The 23,404-nt window shown below is 60.6% G+C and overlaps 1 protein-coding gene and 1 long non-coding RNA gene across 4 annotated transcripts; one reads left to right on the forward strand and one right to left on the reverse strand.

Annotated features, from left to right (window-relative positions):
- Window positions 1-1,631: 1,631 nt before the first annotated feature.
- On the reverse strand, window positions 1,632-15,282 carry DPEP1 (dipeptidase 1). Of its 3 annotated transcripts, none has more exons than XM_082369534.1 (11): window positions 15,193-15,282; window positions 7,405-7,568; window positions 3,958-4,090; window positions 3,611-3,743; window positions 3,310-3,460; window positions 3,096-3,165; window positions 2,601-2,777; window positions 2,427-2,511; window positions 2,278-2,353; window positions 2,010-2,145; window positions 1,632-1,932 (listed from the first exon to the last, which is right to left on the reverse strand). In XM_082369534.1, exons 2-11 carry the CDS (start codon window positions 7,506-7,508, stop codon window positions 1,765-1,767), a joined length of 1,233 nt encoding a protein of 410 aa, XP_082225660.1. In that variant the 5' UTR covers window positions 7,509-7,568; window positions 15,193-15,282; the 3' UTR covers window positions 1,632-1,764. The 3 variants fall into 3 exon arrangements, with proteins under 3 accessions (XP_082225660.1, XP_082225658.1, XP_082225659.1); XM_082369532.1 differs by lacking the exon at window positions 15,193-15,282 and adding an exon at window positions 11,071-11,319 and having other exon boundaries at window positions 7,440-7,568; XM_082369533.1 differs by lacking the exon at window positions 15,193-15,282 and adding an exon at window positions 11,071-11,300.
- A 138-nt stretch (window positions 15,283-15,420) lies between these two features.
- Window positions 15,421-21,196, forward strand: LOC309617356. The gene is made up of 4 exons (XR_014237947.1): window positions 15,421-16,965; window positions 19,710-19,821; window positions 20,132-20,244; window positions 20,813-21,196. It is a non-coding gene; the product is annotated as an uncharacterized lncRNA (long non-coding RNA).
- The last annotated feature ends 2,208 nt before the right edge of the window (window positions 21,197-23,404 follow it).

Raw genomic sequence — 23,404 nt, forward strand, 5'->3', positions numbered from 1 at the left:
TTCTCAGCCCCTGCTCCCCGCACAAAGTTCTAGTTTCAGCACTGCTGGCTGCCCCCCACCCCACTCCGAGAGACGCCCTTACCCACCAGAGGACTGGGTTTGTCGCAGGCCTTGCCGGGGCCCCTCGATGTGTCGTCAGAAGGCTCTGCTCTCAGCCACGCCCTCTTCAAAGTGGCTGGCGTCTGTTAGATTATTTGGCTTGTGTTTCACGCCGGTGCTTTGCAGCCTGGCTGGTCTTGATCAGTTTTTCGGGCATGTGAACCGTGGCCAGGGTTGTAGAATCAGAACCACAGTGGGGTCCCTGCCCCTTGTGCCCAGCCCACCTGCCAGAGTGACCACCTGTGACTCTGGGCCCCCCTGGTCCCCTCTGAGCACGTCTGGGTTTGAACAGGGCCTGGGGCTGCTTGTTGCCTGGTTGGAGAATCGCTGATGTGGGCCCTGCCTGGGGAGACAGCCCTCCAGGGTCTTCTGAGCAGACTCCACGCTGCTGGGTGGGCCCGGGTGTGGCACCCGCCTTCCCGGAGCCCCTCACCAGGACCCCCAGGGAAGGCCTGCAGGCCTGTGTCTCCCAGGGTGAATGAGGGGCGAGCAGAAGGGTCCCCAGAACCAGATTCTGGGGACGGCACTTGAGGCGTGGCCTCTGGTGTGATTCTAATGTGCTTAAGATTCTTTCTGACAAATAGTAAAGCGTTTCTTATGGGAAAATCCCTCCCAGTTAGCAAAATTAGGCGTGCCCACCTGCAGCCCACCAGGGGGCCCTCCAGCTGCCAACAGCCCCGGCAGATAAATCAGCCAGCCGTGGCAGGCTGGCGTGTTGGGCAGGATTCGGCCAACTTAGGACAGAAACCCTCGACTTGCTTTTTCTCCTTTAACGTTAAACTGATCCTAAGTGATCAGCAAATACCCACAATGTCCCTGCTGGTGGCTTTAGCTCTCCCTGGAGAGAGTGCTTGCTGGGAGAGAGAGGCAGGGCCCCAGCCCAGAGGTCCTCGCTGGCTCCCAGGGCCCAGGCTGGCAGGCACCGGTGGGTAACGGCACAGAGGGGCATCCTCAGGGGATCTGGCCTGGAAAGAGGCCAGCAGGGATGTGTTGGGGGTCTTGTCCAGGGTCTGTCACCCACTAAGTTATTCATCTCAAGACACATGCACCGAATGACCGGTGGCAGGGGGAACGCTACTGAGCCCCTCTTGCGTGAAGCCCTGCCCTGCAGGGGCCTTGTTCATGGTGTGTGAGGACACCCTGCAGGGCTGGGGTCCTCCCTGCTCCGGACCTTGCTTTCCTGTCTGCCAAGAGAGGCTGGCCCCAGGGGTGGGCCGTGGGCACACACGTGTGTGAGTGCGTGTGGGTGTGTATATGTGCGTGCATGGGTGTGCACCGGTATAAGGATGTGGGGTGCAGGTGTGCACACGTGTGCGTGCCTGTGTGTGTGCACGCGCCTGTGTACAGATGTGTGTGGGGAGGTGGCAGCTGGTGCCTGGACTGTGTGTTATTTTAAAGACCCTCCAGCAACGTCTACGCAAAGCCTCTCAGACCCTGATCCCTCTGGCCCTGACCTTCAGGACTCAGGCACTCTTGTGTCTGGTGTCCAGCCAGGAGCCCCCTCCAGGGCCAGGGTGCTGATGACACGAGACTCGAAGGATCGGCGACTTTATTGAGGGTCCCGCTGTGCCTGTGTTCTGCGCTGCCCAGGGGAGCACAGGTGCCTGCCCAGGACAGGCCAGTCTGAGCGCACAGGGAGTCGCTGCCGTCCCAGCCGCCAGGGCATCAGAGGGGACACAGGCAGAGGACGAGGAGCGCGAGGGAGGCCAGCAGGGCCCCCGGCTGGAGGTGGAGGCTGGGGGCCCCTGAGTAGCCGTAGCTGGTCCTGCAGGAGGCCTCCAGTTGGTCCAAGGGGATGGGCTCCTCGCCAGGAGGCTGCGTGTGACTGCTCGCCTGGGGAGAGACACAGGTCGGCCGCCTGCCTGAGGGCAGGAGGTGGGCGGCGAAGCGGGGAGTGTGGGGCCCCTCACCTGCTCCACCGCCTCGAAGACCCTCAGCAGGTTGTTGGCCAGGGCGCCCTTGACCTCTGCCTCGGTCCACTGTCTCCTCAGCAGCTCCGCCACCAGGTCTGGATACTTGGACACGTCCTTAAGCCCCGAGGGGAGCCTGAGATGCGGGTGGAGAGAGCCAGGCTCTGCATCCCAGGGGGCAGGGCCTGGGGGCCCCCATCCCGTGCCCCGGCGTCCTCGGCGGCCCCCCCCCCGCCCCTCACAGCACGTGGAGGGGGTCTCGCCTCACCTGGACACACCGTCGTAGTCCCCACCCAAGCCCACGGCTCCGGCCCCCGCCACCTTCTTGATGTGGTCCAGGTGATCTGCAGAGAGGCAGCACGTGAGGGCCCTGAGAGAGGCCCCGGCCCGGCGCCCTGGCCGCTCACCCCCGCCCACCTGCCACTTGGGACAAGTTGGCCTCCGCTCTGCAGGAAACGTAGTCATTGTAGAAGTTCACCATCACTAGGCTGCCCGTCCGCTTCTGCTCGGGAGAGAGGGTGGCACTGTGGGCGGGGCGGCCAGGCCGCGAGGGCCAGCCCAGGAGCGGACGGCCCCGGTCCAGCCTCTCACCACCAGCTGGAGCACGTCGTCAGGCACGTTGCGCCGGTGCTGGCACACGCTGTAGGCCGAGGAGTGGCTGAAGACCACGGGGGCCTTGGACAGCTGCAGCACGGCCTTCATGGTGGCCATGGACGTGTGGGCCAAGTCGATGATGACGCCCAGTCGGTTCATCTCCTTCACGACGCTCTGAGGGGGGACGGGGCTCAGGGGACCCGCACAGCCTGGAGGGTCTCAGCCGGCACCCTGGGACCAGGCAGGCTGTGCCGTGCACACTCGGGTTCACACGACCTTCTGGGGTTTCTGGCGGCCGCCTGGGAAGTCCAGGTGTGGGGAAGGGCACTGGCCAGGCGTTAACAAGCCCTTCAGTGGCTGGAAGACTGGAGGCCACTCTAATGACCTGTGGGTTCCAGTGGAAGACCCGTCCTGCTGGCCCATCTCACAGATGAGGAAACAGGTGACGCACCGGGTCCTCTGAGGGTGACCGAGGCCCCGCGCCCCACTCACCTGCCCAAAGAGTGACAGGCCTTGGCTGCGGGCCTTGTCTTCTCCCGTGTCCACCAGCCAGTTGTCGGCCCTGGGAGAGCAGAGAGCAGGCGCCCGAGAGGCAGCGTGGTTGCCCGGGCCCACCCACCTCAGGACCCGCAGGAGGAGAGACAGGTGCCGGGGTGGTCCCTGCCCTGAGACCCTCCCGCCCGGCCGGTCCCCCGGGGCTGCTCACCAGGGCGTGTTGCAGGAGTGGGTGAGAGTCAGGTACCGCATGCCCAGGTGGTAGAGCGCCCGCAGGACGCCCAGGCTGCTGTCGATGGAGTGGCCGCCCTCCACGCCGACCAGACTGGCCACCTTTCCCTCCCGGAAGGCCTGCCGGATGCCTGCGAGAAGAGCCCGGCCAGGGGCGGTGGGCACCGGGCGACACGTGTGCCCGGGTGCCGGGTGTGGGGACTGGCTTCCACGTGAAACAAACCGCAGAGCGGCGCAGGAGACCCTGCTCAGGACCGGGGCTGGTGGGCGCTGGCACCCACCTGTGCTGTCGGTGACACACCGGAAGGTGTCGGGGTACAGCTGGCACATGCGCTGGATGACGTCGATCTGCTCCAGCGTCCTCTTCACGGCATCCTTGTTCTGGGTGTCGCAGGGCACGTACGCAGACCAGAACTGGGGGGGTCACGGGGGGAGGCGCTGGGAGCTGAGGAGCCGGGCCCCAGGCACACGGGCTCTGGCTTCCCTCCGGCCACGGAAGCCCTCCCCACAGTCTGAGTGGCTATCGGAGCCCCCTCTCAGGGCCCGGGGCAGTACGCCACCACCAGGAAAGGGCAGCAAGGGAGGAGGCGATGGGCTCCAGTGCCTCAGGCTCCGGGCCGGACCGTACCTGGGCACCCACAAAGCCAGCCTTCAACTTGGGGATGTTGGTGTGCGTGTGGGCCAGGCTGGTCAGGTTGGCCCTCGGGTCCTGAAGCTGATTGTTGAACAGTTTCAGCAGCTGCCAGGGCAGGTCATTGTGCCTAGAGGGGCCAGGAGGAGGGGTCAGGGGCAGGTCAGGATGGCCACTTGGATCCGGGCCCCCCGAGCTCCCTCCCGGTCAGGCTGGCCCCTCTCCAGCTCCTCTTCTCGTGTGCTAAGGACTAGGAAGGTCACAGGGTGATTGCTGTTATCTGAACACACCTGAGCACAGGTGAGCTTCTCAACTGGCCGCACCCCCAGGCCAGGTCACTGAGCTGAGCCCTAAGTGGACAGGTCTGCCCTCCCGGAGCCTTTCACTGGGGGAGAGGGAGGGCAGATGCCGGCCTGGCTTCAAAATTGTGGAGGTCGGGGGAGCTTGGAGTTGAAACAGTCTCCATGAACAAGGCTGGTTGACATGGGGTTCCTGAGTGTAGGCCTGGGGGAGATTCACAGATTAAAGATGAAATCCTTCTGCTGCAGGGAGAGGGTGGGGAAGTGTGGGGCGTGGCCTACCCTGGGGGGCAGCCATGGGGCACATTCCTCCCTGGATCCAGGAACTGTCACAGGGGGACCAGGAGCAGCCCCCAGGGGAGAGACCGCTGGAGCCATAAGCTCCAGGTGCCGGAAGGGGCCTCGGCCCCTGGGAGCTGGTTAGAATTTCAGAGTCTCAGGCCCAGCCCTGGCCCACCCAGCATCTGGCTTTTACCAGCCAACGGGCACACACGCACGGGACATCCAGGGAGCCGACCAGCGGATCCCTAGTCTGGTGACAAGGGGACTGTGAGGACAGCCCAGAGGGGGCTTTGTTCCCACTGCGGGCCCTCCCATCCACCCCTCCTCCCCAGCCCAGCAGCCATGCCCACTCTCCCCAGGACCCTCGCCCACACCTAGTTCCCACCCCCAGCCCTGGCTCCCTCCCCGGTGTCTGTTTCTTCATCTGTAACACGGGGCTGCCTTGTGAGGGTCACTAACAATGTTAACATCGTGACGGCCCAGGTCGTCCGGCCCCCTGGGGTGGGCTCTTCCACAGCAAGGTGGCCACGGCTCCCGGTGGGAAGTGAGGGCTCCCTGGGCCCCACACAGGGCTCCAGATCCTGGAAGTTTCCCCTGGTCTCCTGGGGAGCTCCTGTCCCAGCTGTGAGGTTTGACTGCTGGGCATGGGCTGGTGGTCAGGACGCCTTTGCTGACTGAGGGATGGATGAACTCCAGCGAGGCGAGGTCACTGCCTCAGTGGTCAGGTTGGCCCTCGGGTCCTGAAGCTGATTGTTGAACAGTTTCAGCAGCTGCCAGGGCGCTGAGCAGGACCTTACTCCTTTGCTCCTCTAGGAAATCCAGCCCCACGCTCCAGCTGCCTCCACTTTGCTCTTCCCTCCTCGCCTCAGCCTGTCCTCCCTTTGTAGGTGTCGGCACTAAGGTCAACACCACATTCTGGAGTCTGTTCTGGAGCCTGACGGATCTACCCTCCTTATCTGTGTGGCCTGGGTAGCATCCTCAGCTGTGATAGAGGACCCTGCCATCCTACCCAAAGAGGGGAGGGGAGGATTCCGAGTGCTGGGAAGTGCTAGAAACGACAGCCAAACACACACTTAGGCCAGCTATGGCTTACAGATGTGATGGCTGGAGCTGGTGCAGCCACATTAAACCATGAGGTAACTGTGGGAATGGTGGCCACACCATTATGGAATGCCGTGCCAGGACTCCGTCTGGACTTCTCTGTTGTTGAAGCTACTTATTTGGGTCTCTCTTACCCACAGGAGTAGCTAATACTAACTGGTTTTGATTCTGTCAGCCTAGTCTTGGCTTTCTAAGACCTTGGATAATCCTAGCTCCCCAGATCCCAGCTTCCTGAGTACTCCTGGCTGTCTGGGCTCTTTGAGCCATCTTACCCCTCACATGGACCTCTGGACAGCTCCCAGCACCTAAACTCGGACCCCCCTCTCCCTGTGCCCAGCTGCCCTGAGTCCCCCGGAAGGAAGGAACATTCATTTTGTTGGCATATTCTACCTGCCCTTGCTGGCCTGGGATGCCTGGTCCCTGAGCCCAGACCTGCCAGACAGCAGGGCCTCCAGGATGGGAGCAAAGGGCAGCAGCCTCTGCAGCAAACTTCCTATGCCTGTGAGGAGACCCAGCCATGTGAGGACCCTCAGATGCAGGCAGGGGGATGGGAGGTCCAGGAAGGAGGGGGAGGGGAGGGACCAGGGGAGGACTGAGGGAGGGAGGGAGGGAGGGAGGGAAGGGTGCACTCTGACTCCTGATGGCCACTTCCTTATCTAGGGCTGCCCCGCACATCCCTGCCAGTCTTATGTGATGAGACACCCGTTTTCTCTACTTTTCTTGCAGAGCTTTTGTCCCATAAAGGCTGGGCAAGTGGGTACGCCAACTTTCCCAGCACCCGGTGGGAAACAGCAGGCGGGGCAGGAGTGTGTGTGTACAGGTGGCGTCCTTCCCAGGGCTGGGAGAGCCCCGAGGAGCTGGGGGTGGGAGCGGGGGGCAGGGCGGCAAGGGCAGTGCCAGGCCTGCCTGCAGTGTCAAGGGGTCCTGGGGGCCGCTGGGAGGACTCCGGCTACTGCTCTGAGCTCTGTGGGAGTTGGAGCTCGAAGGGGAGGTGCTGGTACTTGTGTCTCCAAGACTTCCTCTGGCTGCCGTGCGGAGACCTGACCTCAGGCCAGTGGCAGGAGGGGGCAGTCAGAGGCACAGGGGTGGGGGTGGAGAGTAAGTGAAGGGGACAGGCATGGCCAAGTTGGCTGTGACATCAGGGAAAGAGTGACAAGGTGTCACCAGGGTCTTGGCTGGAAGGGGGGCAGGGGGAGTGGGCACCCAGGAGCTTGGCCTGGGGCACTGAAGCGTGAGATGCCTCGGTGAGGTCAAGCCGGCGCACACAGCCTGATGGGGTCACCCCAGGTGGATGGAGCGAGGGGTAGGCTTGACGAGAGGGTCTCAGGAAGGAGGGTCAAGAGGGCCGACAGGGTCCCCCAAGGGCCACAGCAGACGCCACCCTCACCTGCACTTCCTGTGACACAGGACCCTGGGCCAGGCCCCAACGGCCCCCAGCCCCAGCCCCACTCTGAGCTGGGATCCAGCCCCCAGGGGTCCAGGTTGTGGGGTGTCCCGGGAGCTGCTGAGGCCTTGGGGGCCTCACTATTCACCTCCTTCCTGCCGCGTTCCCCACAGGCCCTCATCTACTGAAGTCTCTGGGGCCCTGAGAGAGCCCACAAAAAAACTTGAGTCCAGCAAAGGGCAAAGGCCACAGTGCAGTTGGAGGAACTGAGTCCCATTGGAGACAGGGCAGCTCCTGTCTCAGGTCAAGGGCACATGAGCCTCGACCCTAGCTCCCCCGGCCCGGACCCCCGGCCCCATCACATGGGTGGCGGCTTACCCGTCAATGACAGGCGTGGCCTGCATGAGCCTCACCGCTGAGTCCCGGAACTGGTCTGCAGTGCAGACGGCCGCCAGGGCCCAGAACCACCAGCTGGTCCACATGCCACGCTCCCCAGGGACGCGCTCCCCTGCTGCTCCTGTGCGGCTGTCCTGACCGCCGTCCTGGGCGCCAGAAGACAGACGGCTTTGGTCCAGGTGATTGTTGCCAGGACCTCCCCTGTTTATCAGTAATCAGCACATTCCCCGCAAGGGTGGATAGATGGGAGTTCCTCGCCCCTGAGGCTGGGCGTCGCTGTCTGGGCCAGGCCAAGTGTAGTAAAACCCCAGGGGCGGGGCTGGTGCCCAGGGGCGGGGCTGGTGCCCAGGGGCGGGGCTGGTGCCCAGAGGCGGGGCAGAGGATGGGCTAGCGCAGGGAAAGGGGCCGCCAGTGTTTGTTGTGTCCTGCCCCCAGGACCCGGTGTCTGAGGTCTGCAAACAAGATTCAGTTTTGTGTCCTTGAATGTACCCCTTTGTTTGCCTGTGAAGTAGTTTTTTGTTACTCTCCTTGGAAGGTGGGGCACAGCCCGGCAGGCGCACTCCCACCACACCCCACCGCAGTGCTGGGGGCGTCTGCACAGCGACCCACGCTCCGGCTGCAGGCTTCTGACCGAGCACGTTGGATGCTGGGGCTTGGGGTCGGAAGCCTGGAGCGTTTGCAGTTCCTTATTGCTGGGGGGCGCACACTCAGGCCTCCTGGGGGAGGCAGGGGCTGCAGGGTGGGGGGCACGGTTCTGAGAACCGGATGCCCAGGCAGCGCTGGGCCCAGTGCATCATGAATCCCGGTCCCAGGGCTGGGCCAGCATCCAGGGTTCTGCTGGGCAGCTGGGTGGACCCAGCCCACCCTGGATCCTCAGGGCTGCTGAGCTGTGGAGACCCTACCCCCTCGCTGGGCTCCCTGCCACCTCTGTCCCTGGATGGCGTTGGACCCTCACGCAGACCAGCCCTGTGGAGCCCAGGTCCCAGGCCGGTGGCCTCCCTGAGCCCCGACCTGGCCCCAAGGACAGGACGGGCCCAGCTCCAGGCCCTTTCTCCCGCCTGGGAAGGGGGTCACGTCCCAACCCTGGCTCTGCCGTCATTAGCTGTGCATCCCGGGGCCTGGGCCTCCAGCCCCGTTTCCCTCCTGTTGAAACGGCAGCTTGCAGGGGAGACTGAGAAGAGGTGGGGCCGTCTACCTTCCCTCCCTCCACCCACCACTCACCCCGGGAGGAGGGGCTCCGGGGTGTCCTCCACCCAGATGCCCGGGGACGAGGCCGCCAGCCCCAGACCCCATCGAGGACTTGCCCCCGCTCCGCACTGGGGCATCCTCAGTGCCAGGCCCTGGGATTCCACCCTCTTCACCACTCTGTGCAGAAAAGACCCCCTTGAAGGGTGAGGAATCCAGGGCTCCGACCACGCTGCCTGGGAACTGTGGCCCAGCAGGTGCTGGGCCAGGACACGGGCATTAAAGCCGAGGGTTTCCCTCTGCCACGCCGAGCCAGGACCCCGCCTGCCCTTCGCACTGTCCCCATGACCCCAACACCTCGACGGTCCTCCGTGCTCTGTGTCCAGCCCCCTCCACCTCCCTGGCCTGTCTCTGTGACCCGACGCTGCTGCTTTGTGGCGGGCGATGCCCGTCTGCAGCTGGGGGGGCTTCTCCCCGGAACCCTCCTCTCTGACACGGCTGTGAGCACACGTTCCCCCCTTGTTCACACCGGCCCGCTCCATTTGTCTCTACGTATTTTCAACATTTTCCCCTTATCGTTTTTGTTTCAGAGTTGGCTTTTTTTAAGAGCATGTGATTGTATTTTTTTTCAATTTTCTTTTTTTTTTGATGTGGACCGTTTTTAAAGTCTTTATTGAATTTGTTACAGTGTTGCTTCTGTTTTCCGTTTTGCTTTTTCGGCCACGAGGCTCATGAGCTCTTAGCTCCCGGACCAGGAATGGAACCAGCACCCCCTGTGCTGGAAGGCGAAGTCTCACCCACTGGACCGCCAGGGAAGTTGCAAGAGCATATAACTGTGTTTTATTTCTTCACCTCATCTGAGCGTCTCTGTCTGTAAATGTGACCGTTTAAGCCAGTACAACGGTGACAGCACTGCATCCTCCCTTAGCCTTGCTACTTCCCAAGCTACGGCCGGCCCTGCTCCTCCCGTTTCTTGCTTCTGCGGTGTTCTTCGTGTTACTTCGATTCCCTTCCTACCACGGTTAGAAAGTTCCTCTGCGTGTCACTACTTTGCTAGTGTCTTCCCTCATACTTGTAACAGTCGTATTGAAGTCTGTGTGTCTCTTTCAACATATAAACTCCTTACCACTAGAGTTACAGCCCACGGGGCATGACATTCATTTAAATGTAACCACACATGTTCCTAGGTTTGCTGTGTCTTGTATACTTTGTCTCCTCCTCTCTTGAGATATTCGTTCTGATTTCTTTCTCATTTGTCTGCGGCACTTCCTTGGCCATTTCCCTGGGAATAGTGGCATCCTGTGCGATCCACGTGTCTCTGCTTCCGTGGCTGAGGGGCCATCTCTCAGCATTGCAGCCACGACCCCCGCGGCAGACTGACTGTTCCTTTGTGAGCACGCGGGCCCTCCAGGTCTGCCAGTTCTCCTTTACCCCTTCCACCCTCCCCAGGTGGCTCCATGGGTTTGTCTCTTTAAATCTGCCAGACACTTGATTTTGACCTTTTCATTTTAAATTCAGAATTCATTTAATTGCTTAAAGGATTTTAAATTCTCTGCTCATTCCTCTGTAATACTTCATTAGTTTAACAGCCCAGTGGAAAGAAAGGAAGGAGAGGGGCCCACGGCCCAGTTGCACTGCGGAAGGGGGACTTTCAATGTTATTTTCTCATTGTCGCCGTGTCACCGAGGGACGGGCCCCCCACCATCCACTCTGCACGTCACCTACGGACTCTCTCCTCCCCGGGGTAAGATTTGGCCCCAGCCTCCCACCTCTGCAGCTCAGGTGCCCGGGCCGGGCGAGGGCAGGGAGAGAGGGGCACTGTCTCGGGGGCAAATTTCAAAGTGGGGACACTAGGAACCTCAGTCATGGAGATAACTAGTATTTTAAAGCAACATTTTTAAAAATCAAAAATTCCTGCCCCCCCAAAAAATCCATGATGAACGAAATGTGAAACTTTTAGATAGAGTCAAGGCCACATCTGACCTTTCCTCTGGTCCCAGCTCCCCCCCGCGGTTCTGCACAGCTGGTCTCACCGGGCCATTCACATTAGGTTTCGTGACATCAGCTGCGGAACGCTCCTGCAGGTTGGTGACAGAGGCCGGCGTTTCTAGGAGCTAAGCTGAGGGCGTGACCACACTTGCCAGGGTGACCCGAGCATGAGAAGACTCAAGGCTGGGTACACCCTTGTTCAAACAGGAGAGGATGTCCAGGGCGACGGCCCTGGAATATGACACTCAAAGGGCCCAAGTCCACGCCCAGGGGGGCTCGTGCTGTGCAGCGTGTGCTCCACACCCTCCCTCTGGTGACTCACAGCCTGCGGCTGGCCGGGGCGCTCAGGGTCAGGCCGCTTGTGTGAGCGCTCACACTTCTCAGCCGCAGCAGCTCTCCGGAACACAAGTCACCGTGGTACCTCCTGCTGGGATCGCCGCCCTGTGGCCCCGCGGGTCAGGCCCCCAAACTCACCCTTGAACCTGTGTGCTCTGGAGTCTGAGTGTCCATCCTGGGGTCTCTGGTTGCCTTTTTTTCCTTCCACTGGGTGCTGTTACCATGTCCTCACAATCTTCCAAGCTCTGGGCCTCCTACCTCACCGCCCCTGGCTTCGGATCTATGGTTCCCACTTAATTTCTGCCCTGAGCCCTCTGCCTTTTAGTTTATGTCCTTTTTGGTAGAGCTGGTCCCCAAACCACCCCTAGCAGTGGGTGTGCGGGAAGCGGATTTCCAAGTCCTGGAGGGTTTGCACATGACTATTATGCCCTCATAACTGAGCAGCAGTTTTGCTGGCCATGCAGTTCTGGGTCACAAACCGTTTCCTCTCTGAAAGTGAAGTTTCCGGGGCCATCTGCACCGCACTGTTGCCGGGAATCCAGGTCTTTGTAGGCGGCGTGTTGCTTTCTTGCACAGTCTCCTGGAATCCCCTCTTTCTCCGTGGGCTCTGCACTTTCTCAGTGTCGTGCCTCACTGGAGACTCTGTTTCATCCGACCGCCCTGCACCCACTTTCACCAGCTCTGCCTCTGGTCCCAGGACACGCCCTGGAGTCCCTTCTCTCCTGCTTCCTCTCTGCCCACTCTCCTGGGCACGGCGCTCCGTCAGATGCTGGCCATCCCGCGCTGATCCTTTTTGTCTCTTGTGTTTTTCTCTCCTGTTTTAGGTTTCCTCGTGCTTTTATTCTATGCATTTCTGTTCTGTGAATTTATGAATAGAATAGAAATTCTGTTCTTTGAATTTATTCTATGAATTTCCTCAGTTCTGAATTCGAGCACTTTTATCCAAAGTTTTCTTTCAGGAATTATATACTTAATCTCCCAAGAGTGCTTTCTTGTGTTTCTGTTGGTGGTGGGTTTTTTTTTTTCCTTTGCACCTTGTTCTTGTTACGGAAGCCATATTGTCTGATATCAGTGAGAAGTTTCGTTTTCTCCTGTTTACTGGATGATAATGTTTCCTCTGGACCTTTTTTTTTTTTTTTTTTTAAAGATCACAGTTTTTTTTTTTAAATTATTATTTATTTATTTATTCATTCTTGGCTGTGTTGGGTCTTCGTTTCTGTGCGAGGGCTTTCTCCAGTTGTGGCAAGCGGGGCCACTCTTCATCACAGTGTGCGGGCCTCTCACTATCGCGGCCTCTCTTGTTGCGGAGCACAGGCTCCAGACGCGCAGGCTCAGTAGTTGCGGCTCACGGGCCTAGTTGCTCCGCGGCATGTGGGATCTTCCCAGACCAGGGCTCGAACCCGTGTCCCCTGCATCGGCAGGCAGATTCTCAACCACTGTGCCACCAGAGAAGCCCTCCTCTGGACCTTTTTTTTTCCATTGTTTATCTGGACCTTTTGTTGCACGTGCAGGCTGTCGTCAACCAGCTGGAGGTCTTGGTCACTTCATACGTAATATTTAAGGATGTAGCAGTAGCCAAGCTGCTGTGCTGTGGATACACGGGCAACCTCCCAGCTTCAAGACGGGGGCCGCCGTTACAGTGGGGGCCCTTAATGTCAGCATCTAACATGAGCATGTCAGTAGCAACCCTGATTCTCAAAACAAATGGTTTTTTAGGGAAGGACCCACTGGTGTCTTTTCCCCCAGAGTCAGCCTGGCCGTGGGCCAACCAGGGTCATGCGTCTGTGTACTTGGGCGCTGGGGGTCAGCTGGTCCACGATCCAGCCAACCACAAGCCCGATTTCAGCCACGTCTCTCACTCCCACCCCCTCCCGTGACGTCTGAACCGAGTTCCTCTCCGATTTCTGCTGGGTCGCTGCCCCCTGCCCCCCTGCCGCCCCCTCTGTACGTGTTCCCGAAGGGGCCACCTCCGTCCAGCTTCTCGTCCCCAGAAACAGGCTGAACCTTCCTGCTGAGGATCCTTCCTTTCTCTGACACAGCAGGCTCTGCTTGAGTCAAGTCCTCCCACCTTGACAGACATGGCGAGGAGATGCCCATCCCAGGCTGACCTTCTGACCTGGAGGATGCGGTGGGTGTCGCTATGGAGGTTCTCACAGGGTTTCCGCTTCGGCGCCCAGGGACGTGAGCCTCAGAGACACAGCCGCGCCTGACGGCCTGGCCCCCGTCCTTTGATTTTAGAGACTGGCTCTCAGGAGGTGCGAACAGGCTTTGTTAAGGGCACGAGCTTGGAAACCAGGCCACCCCGGGTTCAAACTCCCGCGTGGCCGACTGTGTTTTCCGGAGCTGGCAGCACCCGCGTCTCCATCCACGCGCCCTCCTTATTGTTCGCCGAGAGAAGGGGCACTTGGCTTGACCCGCAGAGAGAAGGCGGCGGGCGTGACTTCCGTGCTGCCGCCTGGCTCCTGTGCTGGACACTCCATCGGGAAGGCAGACACCAGCCCAGCTCCCCGCCGGCTGGCCGACCGCCGGCCCCCCTGCCAGCTCCCGGCTGAGGCCAGACTCCGCGGGCCAGAGACCAGCTGGCCCCGCCGGGCCCGGAAACGTAAGCGATGGGAGACCGCCGAGGACGTGTTGTGCGGCGACAGGGAGCTGACCCGCTGGCCCTTCTCCCGCTGCCGGTGACCAGTGTCCTGGTCTGTAAAATGGGGTGAGTAATCCAAACTGCCTCGGCCTGCTGGAGATGGCCGCACCCCACAGTCGCCTTAGTAACGAGAAGCCCCACATCGGTGGCGGCCGAGGACACGTGCTCTCCCCGGCGGGTCCCTGGGAGGACGCCCCAGCCTTGCAGCCAGCTCAGCTCTCAGGCGAGCCGCTTAATAGTTTGCTTTAAAGCATTATCGCTTTTTATTTAAATAAGGAGAGTCATATTATTAACTGGAAACATCAATGTCACTTGCCATAAACAGAAGGAACACAGGAAAATAAACACACAGAAACTAAACAGCGCTGTTAAATTTCGGCCAGAGCCACAGAGAGGCGGCCCATGAAGAGACAGCAGATTCTGCGTCCGGGGGGCAGTCAGGGCCCAGCTGGATCCTCACACACCCGAGGCCCCTGCACGGCAGGCCAGACGCTCACCCGAGCTCCCAGGACCGAGACTGGGTCCACCCATGTGGGCCGGGCTGTCGACCAGCCAGGAGGGACCAGAGCCCAGGCCCCGACACAGCCCAGAGCAGCACGCAGGGCCTGAGTCCACAGCCCATCCCTCAGGAATACACACGCTATGTGCGTGAGCAAACACAGAGAGACGTGCAAACACAGCCAACCACACACCACCCAGGCTACAGAGCACACCCACATCCAATGCACAGTTACACAGGTGTACACGCACAACCACCTGCGTGCAGACGCCTGTGCCCCGAGACACCAACACAGCGAACGTGCAGACACACCTACCCGTGATCCCCATACCTGCACACGTACGCACCTGAACATCGCAGACGAGAATGCTCAGACACGTCCCATACCTGCACGTGCAGACACAGCACATGCTTACAAGTACACACATGCCGACTTGTACACATGATCAGCACATATGCATTCAGAGATGCAGATGTGCACATACAGAGACACACATACTTAGCACGTAAATATAAGCACGCACACTCAGACATAAGTACACAGATGTGATCACACAAACACTCAGACGTAAGTACAAAGATGTGATCACACACTCACACACACACTCTTACCAGGCCTGTCCTGTCACATACACAGCACACAACACACACATGCTTATCCTTGCAGACGCCCTTATCTCTTTGTCCTTGTGCCCACCCAGCCCCCATGCCCACCTCAGGGCCGGCAGCCATGCCCTCAGCCCGTGACCACCCCTGGTGGGTTGTGGGGTGTGTCCTAGGAGGCCCTGGGGCACAGACAGCGTCAGACCTGGCTACGTCTGGGTTGGGCTGTCCTCAGGCCCCTCGACCATCCACGCCCAGCCATGAAGCCACCACCTGGACCTCTGCCCCCAGATCCTCACTGCCCAATTTCCTCATGGACGACACCTCGTCCACCCAGCCCCCGGGAGTGGCCTTCAGGCTGGTGGCTTCTCCACAGCTCCCTGGCCCAGGTGGCCCGCGGTGGCAGGAGGAGACAGCCATCCTGCAGCCCAGACAGCGCCGGGCTCCCCGCGACGCCTGGGGGGTTGTTTCTGTTTTTCTCAAGTTCCATCTACCCGAGTTCCGCAGGCGGCCTCACCTCCCTTACACAGAACAGCAACTCCCCCGGGGGCCTTCTCGACACACCTCAGAGCGCGGGACAGAGGGCTGAATGCCGCACACGTGTCAGCCGGTCCGCGTTTCTGCAGACACGTGAGCCAGGCGTGCCCGGCACGCACGGCCCACCGGGTTTCAGCGCCCTCTGACCCTCGGGCTGGGCCTCGGGCCTCGGGCCGGGGCTGGGCTGGGCGCCGGGCGGTCCTGGGGTGGGGGCCGCCTTGGGCAGGCTGTTGGCATCGGTGGGAGGGCTGAGTTAGGAGCTGTGGGGAGGAGGCTCACGGGGGACACCTGGGCCCCGGGTGCCTCCTGCCTGGCGCACAGCGTCACCAGGCAGCGGGCAGCCTGGCACCTGAGGGCCTGGGATTCCACCCCTGCCCGCCGCCCTCACTGCTGGGGTGGAACACCGCTGTGTCTCAGGGCTGGAAGGCATCCTCGGCTGCGGGCAGGCCCAGAGGCAGGGGGCCCTGGTTTCTATATATGTAACATTCCCAGCTACAGGAGGCTCAAAAGCAATCAGGGATCAGAATGTCCTCGGCAGAGACACGGGACTTTCAAACCCAGGGAAGGGTCTGGGTGGTGACCCGGCCCAGCTCGGGGCTGGCTGCGCTCATTGGTTTCAGGGTTCTGGGGTTAGGGTGGGAAGTGGGGAACAGCCTGGTCAGCGCTGGCAGGCGCCTGGCAGTCCCATCGCCAGCCGGGGAGGGCACACACAGCTGGGCCCACCCTGGCTCCCCGAAGCCCGGGCGGGGGCACAGGGGGGCGTGCACAGCCGCACTCCTGCCTGCCCTCTGCCCTGGCCGACTCTGAGTGGGGACAGCCCCCTAGTCGGGGCACTGCTGTGAGGAGCTCAGATGCCAGTACTGCGAGGAAGGGGACGTGGCCATGGGGCCTGGGTCGGGGGCGCTCCCCACCTCAAATTTCAAGGGGATCCAGAGTGAGGAGGGGGTGGGGATCTAAGCAGAGGCTGCAGAGCTAGGAGGCCCCCTGCTGAGGCTCTGGAGGAAATCAACTCCCTTGACCCTCCCCTGCGCGGGTGCGGGGTGAATGGCACCGGGAAGGGAGGGCCCGGGAGGAGAGGCGGGTCAGGGCGGAGAAGGGCTGAGTGTCCCCCCCTGGGCACTGTGGACCAGGGCCGGGGGAGGCAGCCAGGTGCAGCCCCTCCCTGGAGGACGACGTCCCAGTTCCACATGTGGGGTGGCACCACTCCGGGGGCAGAAAGGCTGGAGAGCAGAACTTCCCCACTGGGTCTGCCCGGGCCCCGGCATAGCCGGACGGCCGGAGGGCCAGAGGCACTGAGGACGGGGTGCGGGAGGGAGATTTCTGCCTTTGATATTATTACTCTTTGTACTGTTTGAAAATTTTAGCATGTGCATTAACACGGAAAAATCAAATTAATTAAACCAGAAACAGAGGGTTCAAGCGGGCTCTGCACAGAGATGGGGGTCTGGGCACCTTAGGGCCCCAACCCAGCCCTGAGCCCTCCGTTCACAGGGGTGTCAGGTGAGACCCTACCTGCTGGCTCAGGCTCCCCCCTCACCCACCTCCCCCGCCACCGTGGGGCTGGCCGGCCAGGAGCCCCCGAGGGAGGAGGCTCAGGGGTTGCCAGCAAGTGTGTGGGCACGGGGGCCCCGTCTGCTGCACTGCACCCTTCCTGCTTTCACATCTGTGACCCTGGGCGACACATCTGTCCTTCTGAAAGTCCCCAGAGAGAAACCATGCCTCGTCAGCCTGAGCCTGGGGAACGCCCAGATGGGTGAGTCAGCGGTAATCTCCAGGGGACGCCCCTCGGAGAGGCTTCCTCGGGAGGCCTGGGGTCAAAGGACGCACACCGCCACGGCCGGCTGCCCTTCCTTCTGGGGTTGGGGTGCCCTGGGCCACCAAACACTGGCCAGCACGGTCCAGCTCACAGAGCCGGCACCTGGGCCTGGCAGGGAGACATCTCCATCTGTCCCAGGGTGGCTGCTGGGGCCTGGGAAGGGCTGCCAGGCTCAGACAGAGGCCGCGTGGCTCGCAGTCAGAACCGGGCTGTGTGACGCGCGCTGACATTCTTAGTCTTGCCTTTGCCAGGGTCTGGCAGGATGTGTGATGGGCAGAGGCTCCCCGTTTGTCGCCCCCGAGGCCCCATCCTCACTGGGTTTGATTTGTCTCACTCCCTCGTGTGTCCTCAGCTTCTAGGACAAGCCAGGACCACAGAATGTGTGACAAAGCAAAGGCGGGCACAGGGGTGGGGGCAGCCTCCAGTGCGCTCCCTCCTCCAGGCTGGCCTCCGGGCTCCTCCCCTCCTGCGCCTGTGGCCACTGGATGAGCTCCTGTGAGGGACACCGGGTCTCCTGTTGGCTGGTGGGCTTCTGTATTTGAGCATGAGACATCCCAGGAACGTTTAGACAGTGCCCGAGGTCCTGCCCAGGGCTGCCAGGCTACCCTCCCTGTGGGCCTCATAGGCAATCCTGAGGCTGGGAGCACCTCCCACAAGGGGGTTAGGTCTGGGGGCCCCACCAGCTATTCCTTCAGCAGATCCCTTCCTTGCAGAGACCCCCGCCTTGGGGCGCCGCCCGTTTACACCCCCTGTCCAGCATGGCAACAGGGAAGCCGTGTCCCGGCCCGGCCGCCCCGCCACAGGGCAGGGTAGTCACTGGGCTGGACCAGGGCAGGGCAGGCGAGGGCCTCCCGCTGGGGCCGGCCTCCCCCTGAACTGTAGGATGGGGACAACGGTGCCCGGCACAGGGACCCTCTAGATTTGAAGGAGACGCTCGTGGGAAAATGCTCGGGGTCTCCTAAGCGCTGTGTGGCGGCCGCCCTGTCCTGTCTGTGAAACAGGCCTGGAGCCCCGAGCTCAGCCTGAGGCTGGTGGACACTCGGGGGTGAGACCAGGGGCTCGGGGGGGCCCCCTAGGGCCACCCGTGGTCCTCAGACCCACACCCCGCAACATGGGCCCCAGGTGGCCCTGGCAGCTGTCCCCACCCCCGCCCCTCCACTGCTGTCCTCTGGTGGCTGGTCGGGCCACACGGTGTTGCCCGGAGGTCGTGCCTGTGGGGCAGCCCCCTGCATGCTCTGAGGGTCCGGAGGGCAGCACAGGTGCGGCCCCCCTTTCCCAGCCCTGGAAACCGAGGCACGGGCCGCGCGCACCCAGGCCACGTGGCTCAGAGCTGCAGGTTCCTGGGCGGCAGTGGGCAGGGCAGACACCAGGGCAGCCAGGCAGAACTGCAGAACAGGAAGGCTTCCTGGAGGAGGAGGCAAGCTAGCTGAATCTCGAAGGGCAGGTGGCCAGGGAGAAAGGTTCTAGGCAGAGGACAGCAGAGATGTGGGAGAGGGAAAGCTGCAGGGGCCTGCAGGGGCCTCACTGGCCTCAGCGGGTCTGGACCGAACCCTAAGGACAATAGAGGGGCTACTGACTCAAGCCCGCCTTGTCAGGGGGTGTGCACATTCAGTGCATAGCAGACAGCATGCGAGCTGTATTGCAACCAGGCCGTCACAACCGTAGCACAGAGGGCAGCCGTGACCTCCACCCCTAGGTGAACAGACCCACAGGTTATAGCGCGTCCACGCGTGGAGCCTGACACAGAATGAACGGGAACTGTGGACACACAACAACATGGTTGAACGCCGTGAAGAAGGACAGAAGGACACTCAGCCTTAGTCCCTGGGTGCAGGGTCCTGGGATGGGTAACCCGGGCGGTGGGATGGTCGGGAGGGGCTGTGGGTTGGTGAGGGCGCAAGGGAAGTTTCTGGGGGAGATGTGTCATGTCTCATCTACGTAATGATCACGTCACGTGTGAACAAGTGAAAACTCAGAGAACTGGACTTCTGTCCCTGGAGGTTTGAGGGTCACGGGCTGACTTTCTCTAGGAAAATCTGAAGGACAGGGTTCAGGAGGTGGCAGGCAGGTCAGGGTGCACTTTGCAGTTTGGTGGACAAGGAAGACAAAGACTAGAGGCCTGCGCCTTCCCTGGGCCCCGGGAGGCCAAGGGGCCAGCTGCGGGCCATGCCGGCAAGGGGGAGAAAGGGCCCACACGAGGCAGAGCGGCTTTGGGCTTGGGCCCCGCCCCAGGGCCGCTTGCAGGTCCAGTCAGAGCCCAAGTCCTCCCCCGCTACCCGCCCCCCGCACCCCCTCGCAAGGCTGGCCTCCCCCCACCCCACAAACCCAGTCACCCTCTCCCTCCCTCCCCGCCAGCCAGGCCCCAGCGATGCCGATGCTGGCCTGATTACAGCTGCATTTTCCCAAACACAGTCACGTTCACAGGCCTGGAGGTCACACCTCTGGAGGCCACCACCCCAACCACTGCAGGTGGGTCTAATTAGTGCCCCATTTCACAGATGGGCTCATGGGTGCCAAATGGCCTGCAGAGGCCACCCAGCTGGCAGGTGAGCTTCAGACCAGGGGGTGCAGAGACCAGTACAGGGACCCCCCTCGCAGGGACGTGTGCCTCATCCAGGCGGGGCACGAGGGGGCTGTGTGCCCTGAGGTCACTCTGGGACACTGCCCTGCCCTCCACGCAGGAGGGTGTCACACAGGCCCTGAAATGCCAGGCCCAGGAGACCCCTGACACGTCCTTCTCACGGGAGGAAGATGTCACAGGAAAAGGGCAAAGCAGCGTGACAGAGGGGAGAGGTGAGCGGCCCCCGATGGGGGACAAACTTGCTGAGACCCCCGGGCAGCCTCGGAGGCCGGCCTGCACTGGCACCTCCATCGCAGAGCCGGGCTCCCCGAGGCGCCCCATGGACCAGCCCGGGCTGGGTGTCAGGGACCCAAGGGTGGGGGCCGGCAAAGGGGGGGGCTTCTCTCCGGGAGCCAAGAGCTGGGCTGCCGCCCACACCTCCTGAGGGAAGCCCTGCAGCCAGGCCGGAGAGCGGGCTGTCCCTGTCCTCCCCGCTTGCTCTGGGGACTTTTTGTTCGATCGTTTCTTTTCCTTTCGTCGCAGAATGTTGCCATCAGATTCCACCTTTTATCTCGGATAATTCTTCCCGAGCACTTCGGCTCCCCGGGACACTTGAGGACGGGGGTGCTGGACGCGCCTGTGGCCTGTCTGTGAAGGTGACGGTGGGCGGGGGGAGGGCGGCACTGTCCCTGCTGGGGGCCCGGAGGGGACAAACCCCACCCGCTGCCCGCAGGGCCCGGCTGGTGGGACTGTCCAGGCCCAGGAGTGACTTATCCGAGTCACACCGCGAGCTAGTGATCAAGGCGGGGCCAGGGGCTGGCTCTCTGGGGTCACTACAGGAGGGTCGTCGGTTCAGGAAAAATAAGGCTGGAATTCGGCCTCCAGGCCCTTTAAATGGAAACAGCTGGACTGAATCCGAGTCAACGGGGCACCGACCGACTGTGGAAGCCAGATTTCAATCAGTGATAACTATCGCGAAAGGGCAAGAACCCCGCGTTGCAGTCACTGCGTTTGTGCCGAGCAAGGGGGCTGAGGGGTGAGCCGGGCTCAGCCACTGGGGAGCAGGAATCTACAAAAGCGGGAAGGGGCCCCCAGGCACTGGCCTTGGGAGTTGGCAAAGGGCAGGGTGCTTGGGGTGTAAGAAGGAGGTACTGCTCCCCAGCCCGACCTCTCCACGTTGAAGAAATTCTTGTTTGCTTTTTTCTTGTTTGCTTTGTTCTCCAGACAGTAATGCATAGCAAACACCACCGCTCAACAGGAATCTTGACCTCTGACCCCACAGACCCCGAAGTTCCCTCAAACCCCTTGGTGAGCGTCTGCTACTGTGGCCTGACCGCCATTTGCTGGCGAGCCCCCCAAAGTCACGGGCAGTATCTGTCTTGCTCACAACTGTATCTCTAAACCAGGCATAAAGTATACATTCCAGAAACATCAGTGGACAGATTGCTAACAGCTTTGGTTACCACTTTATCACGTGGAAGAATATCTGTGGGAAAATTGGTGCTATTTTTTATCCACCAAATGTTCAAAAGTGAGGGAACGGGGTGGGGGATGGACCCAGCGTTTTCTTTCCTTTTCTTTTTTTATAAATTTATTTATTTGTTTTTATTTTTGGCTGCCTTGGGTCTTTGTTGCTGCGCGTGGGCTTTCTCTAGTTGCAGCGAGCAAGGGCTACTCTTTGTTGCGGTGCGTGGGCTTCTCATTGCAGTGGCTTTTCTTGTTGCGGAGCATGGGCTCTAGGCGCAGAGGCTTCAGTAGTTGTGGTTCATGGGCTCAGTAGTTGTGGCTCGCAGGCTCTAGAGCGCAGGCTCAGTAGTTGTGGTGCACGGGTTTAGCTGCCCCGCAGCATGTGGATCTTCCCGGACCAGGGCTCGAACCCGTGTCCCCTGCATTGGCAGGCGGATTCTCAACCACTGCACCACCAGGGAAGCCCAGACCCAGCGCTTGCCTCCTTAACGAGCGCCGTGCTACGTGAGAGAGCTGGGTGGGTGCCGGCTGAACAGCGGCCGCTCAGGACTCACTGCCCTGCTTAGGACACGCGAGAAAGGTCAGCCCATGGAGACAACAGCCCAACAAACCCGTGGGATTTTAGTAAATTGTATTCAGACAAGGATAGAACCATCTGAAAAACAGGTCAGGTTGGACTCCCCGCCTCATATTCTACAAATCAGAAAGCACTGGAAGGGAGCAGATAGAGGGCATTAGAGAAAAACACAGACGCACGGACAACACACCCCAGGAGAGTATCAAAGACCAGTGACAAACTAGGAAAACACATTTCTAATAATGCTTACAGCACAAAAGGCCTTAATAAGTCATTTTTTAAAAAGAAGCAATCCAACAGAAAAACGGGCAAAGGGCATGAACAAAGAGATGACCAAAAAGAAAAAAAAGCTGAATGAGAAAAAGGCAACTTAAACTATGGCAAGATTCTTGTACCAATCTGACTGGCAAACTCCAAAAGTTAGTTAAAATCAAACTGCATTTGCCCTGTGAACGAGGAGCCCCACTTTGGGAAACCGACCCCACAGACACACCGCACACACACACAAGACAGTGTCTCTGCCACAGGGTTCACTGTCCCATGTTCACCTGGACGAGAATGATTTAAAAACTGAGGTATTCTCTGCAGCTGTTGAGAAATGAGGACACTCTCTGTATACTGACGAGCAGAAGTCAGCAGGACGGTCCAGAGGGAGGGGTGGACACACCTGTAATTAGTTACTGCAGATGATGGTACCTGGCTGGAGGCCCAAAGTGGCGGGAAGGCCACCAGTAGGATGTCCAGACCCACCTTGCCAGGACTTGGATTTCTTTGTACCACGTGAGGGTGTTACTGTGCTCACTGCTTACAACAAATATGTCTTTTAATTAGGTGACAGCCATGGTTTTAGATGGTAAAGACGTGTCTGTCCTCTTCTGTTCTTGAGACCAACAGGGAAGCCGGCTCTGTGCCCGTCCCCCCGCGCAGCACTTCGAGACGGGAAAGCAAAGCCATGGTTCCCTTCTCGATCATCCTCAAGAAGGGGCCGCACGCTCTTCTGGTCCTGGTGGGGTCGGGGTTGGCCCTTTCCCACCTCCCCTCCAGAGCAGCGTCCACACCCAGGGGGCCGGAGGGGGGTGTTGGGTGGCCCGCCTCTGTCATCTGACCCCAAATACAGCTCAGTCCCAGCCCCCTGGCTGCAAGCCCAGAATTTTCCAGTTTGGGGCCTTTCTGGGCCAACCTGAGTGGGTAAGGCATCCTCCAAGGCTGGCAGACAGGCAGAGCCAGGAGAGTTGCCTGGTGGGTGGGGTCTCGGACGGTTCGGGGGGTGCCCGGGGGTTCTGTCTTCCCCCTGGAGCTACAGAGGGTATGGGGGGCTCTCAGGGACCCCAGACCCAGGGAGCGCCATTCATGCTCCCAGACTTCTGTCTTTATGGTGGGCTATTCATGCCGGGGGTCGTCAGACAGGACGAAAAAGGCTCAGCTTAGCCCTTTCAGCGGTATCTCAGGACCCATCACTCCCCTGCTGGGCCGTGTACAGAATCACTTGTTATAAATGTTCCTTAAAGACTTTTGACGGGCATAATTATATTGTGCTGTGTTTCGAGCGTGGTCAACGTTGAGCATACACATTAAAGCCCCTGCTTCTCCTCCTTGGCGGCCTGGGAAGTGTAGGCTCTTGCCCTCTGACGGCACCTCGTGGCTGTAATGGGACTGCTCCAGGCCCCGGAACCGCCCCCTCACCAGCCTGTCTCAGGGCCTTGAGCAGACCCCCTGCCCTGCGAGCTCCTCTGACTGGTCCAGAGTTCACTTCGACCCTTCCCTTAGGGCTC

This window comes from Balaenoptera borealis (genome assembly GCF_965194805.1).
Source record: "Balaenoptera borealis genome assembly, chromosome: 19".
Classification (NCBI taxonomy): domain Eukaryota; kingdom Metazoa; phylum Chordata; class Mammalia; order Artiodactyla; family Balaenopteridae; genus Balaenoptera; species Balaenoptera borealis.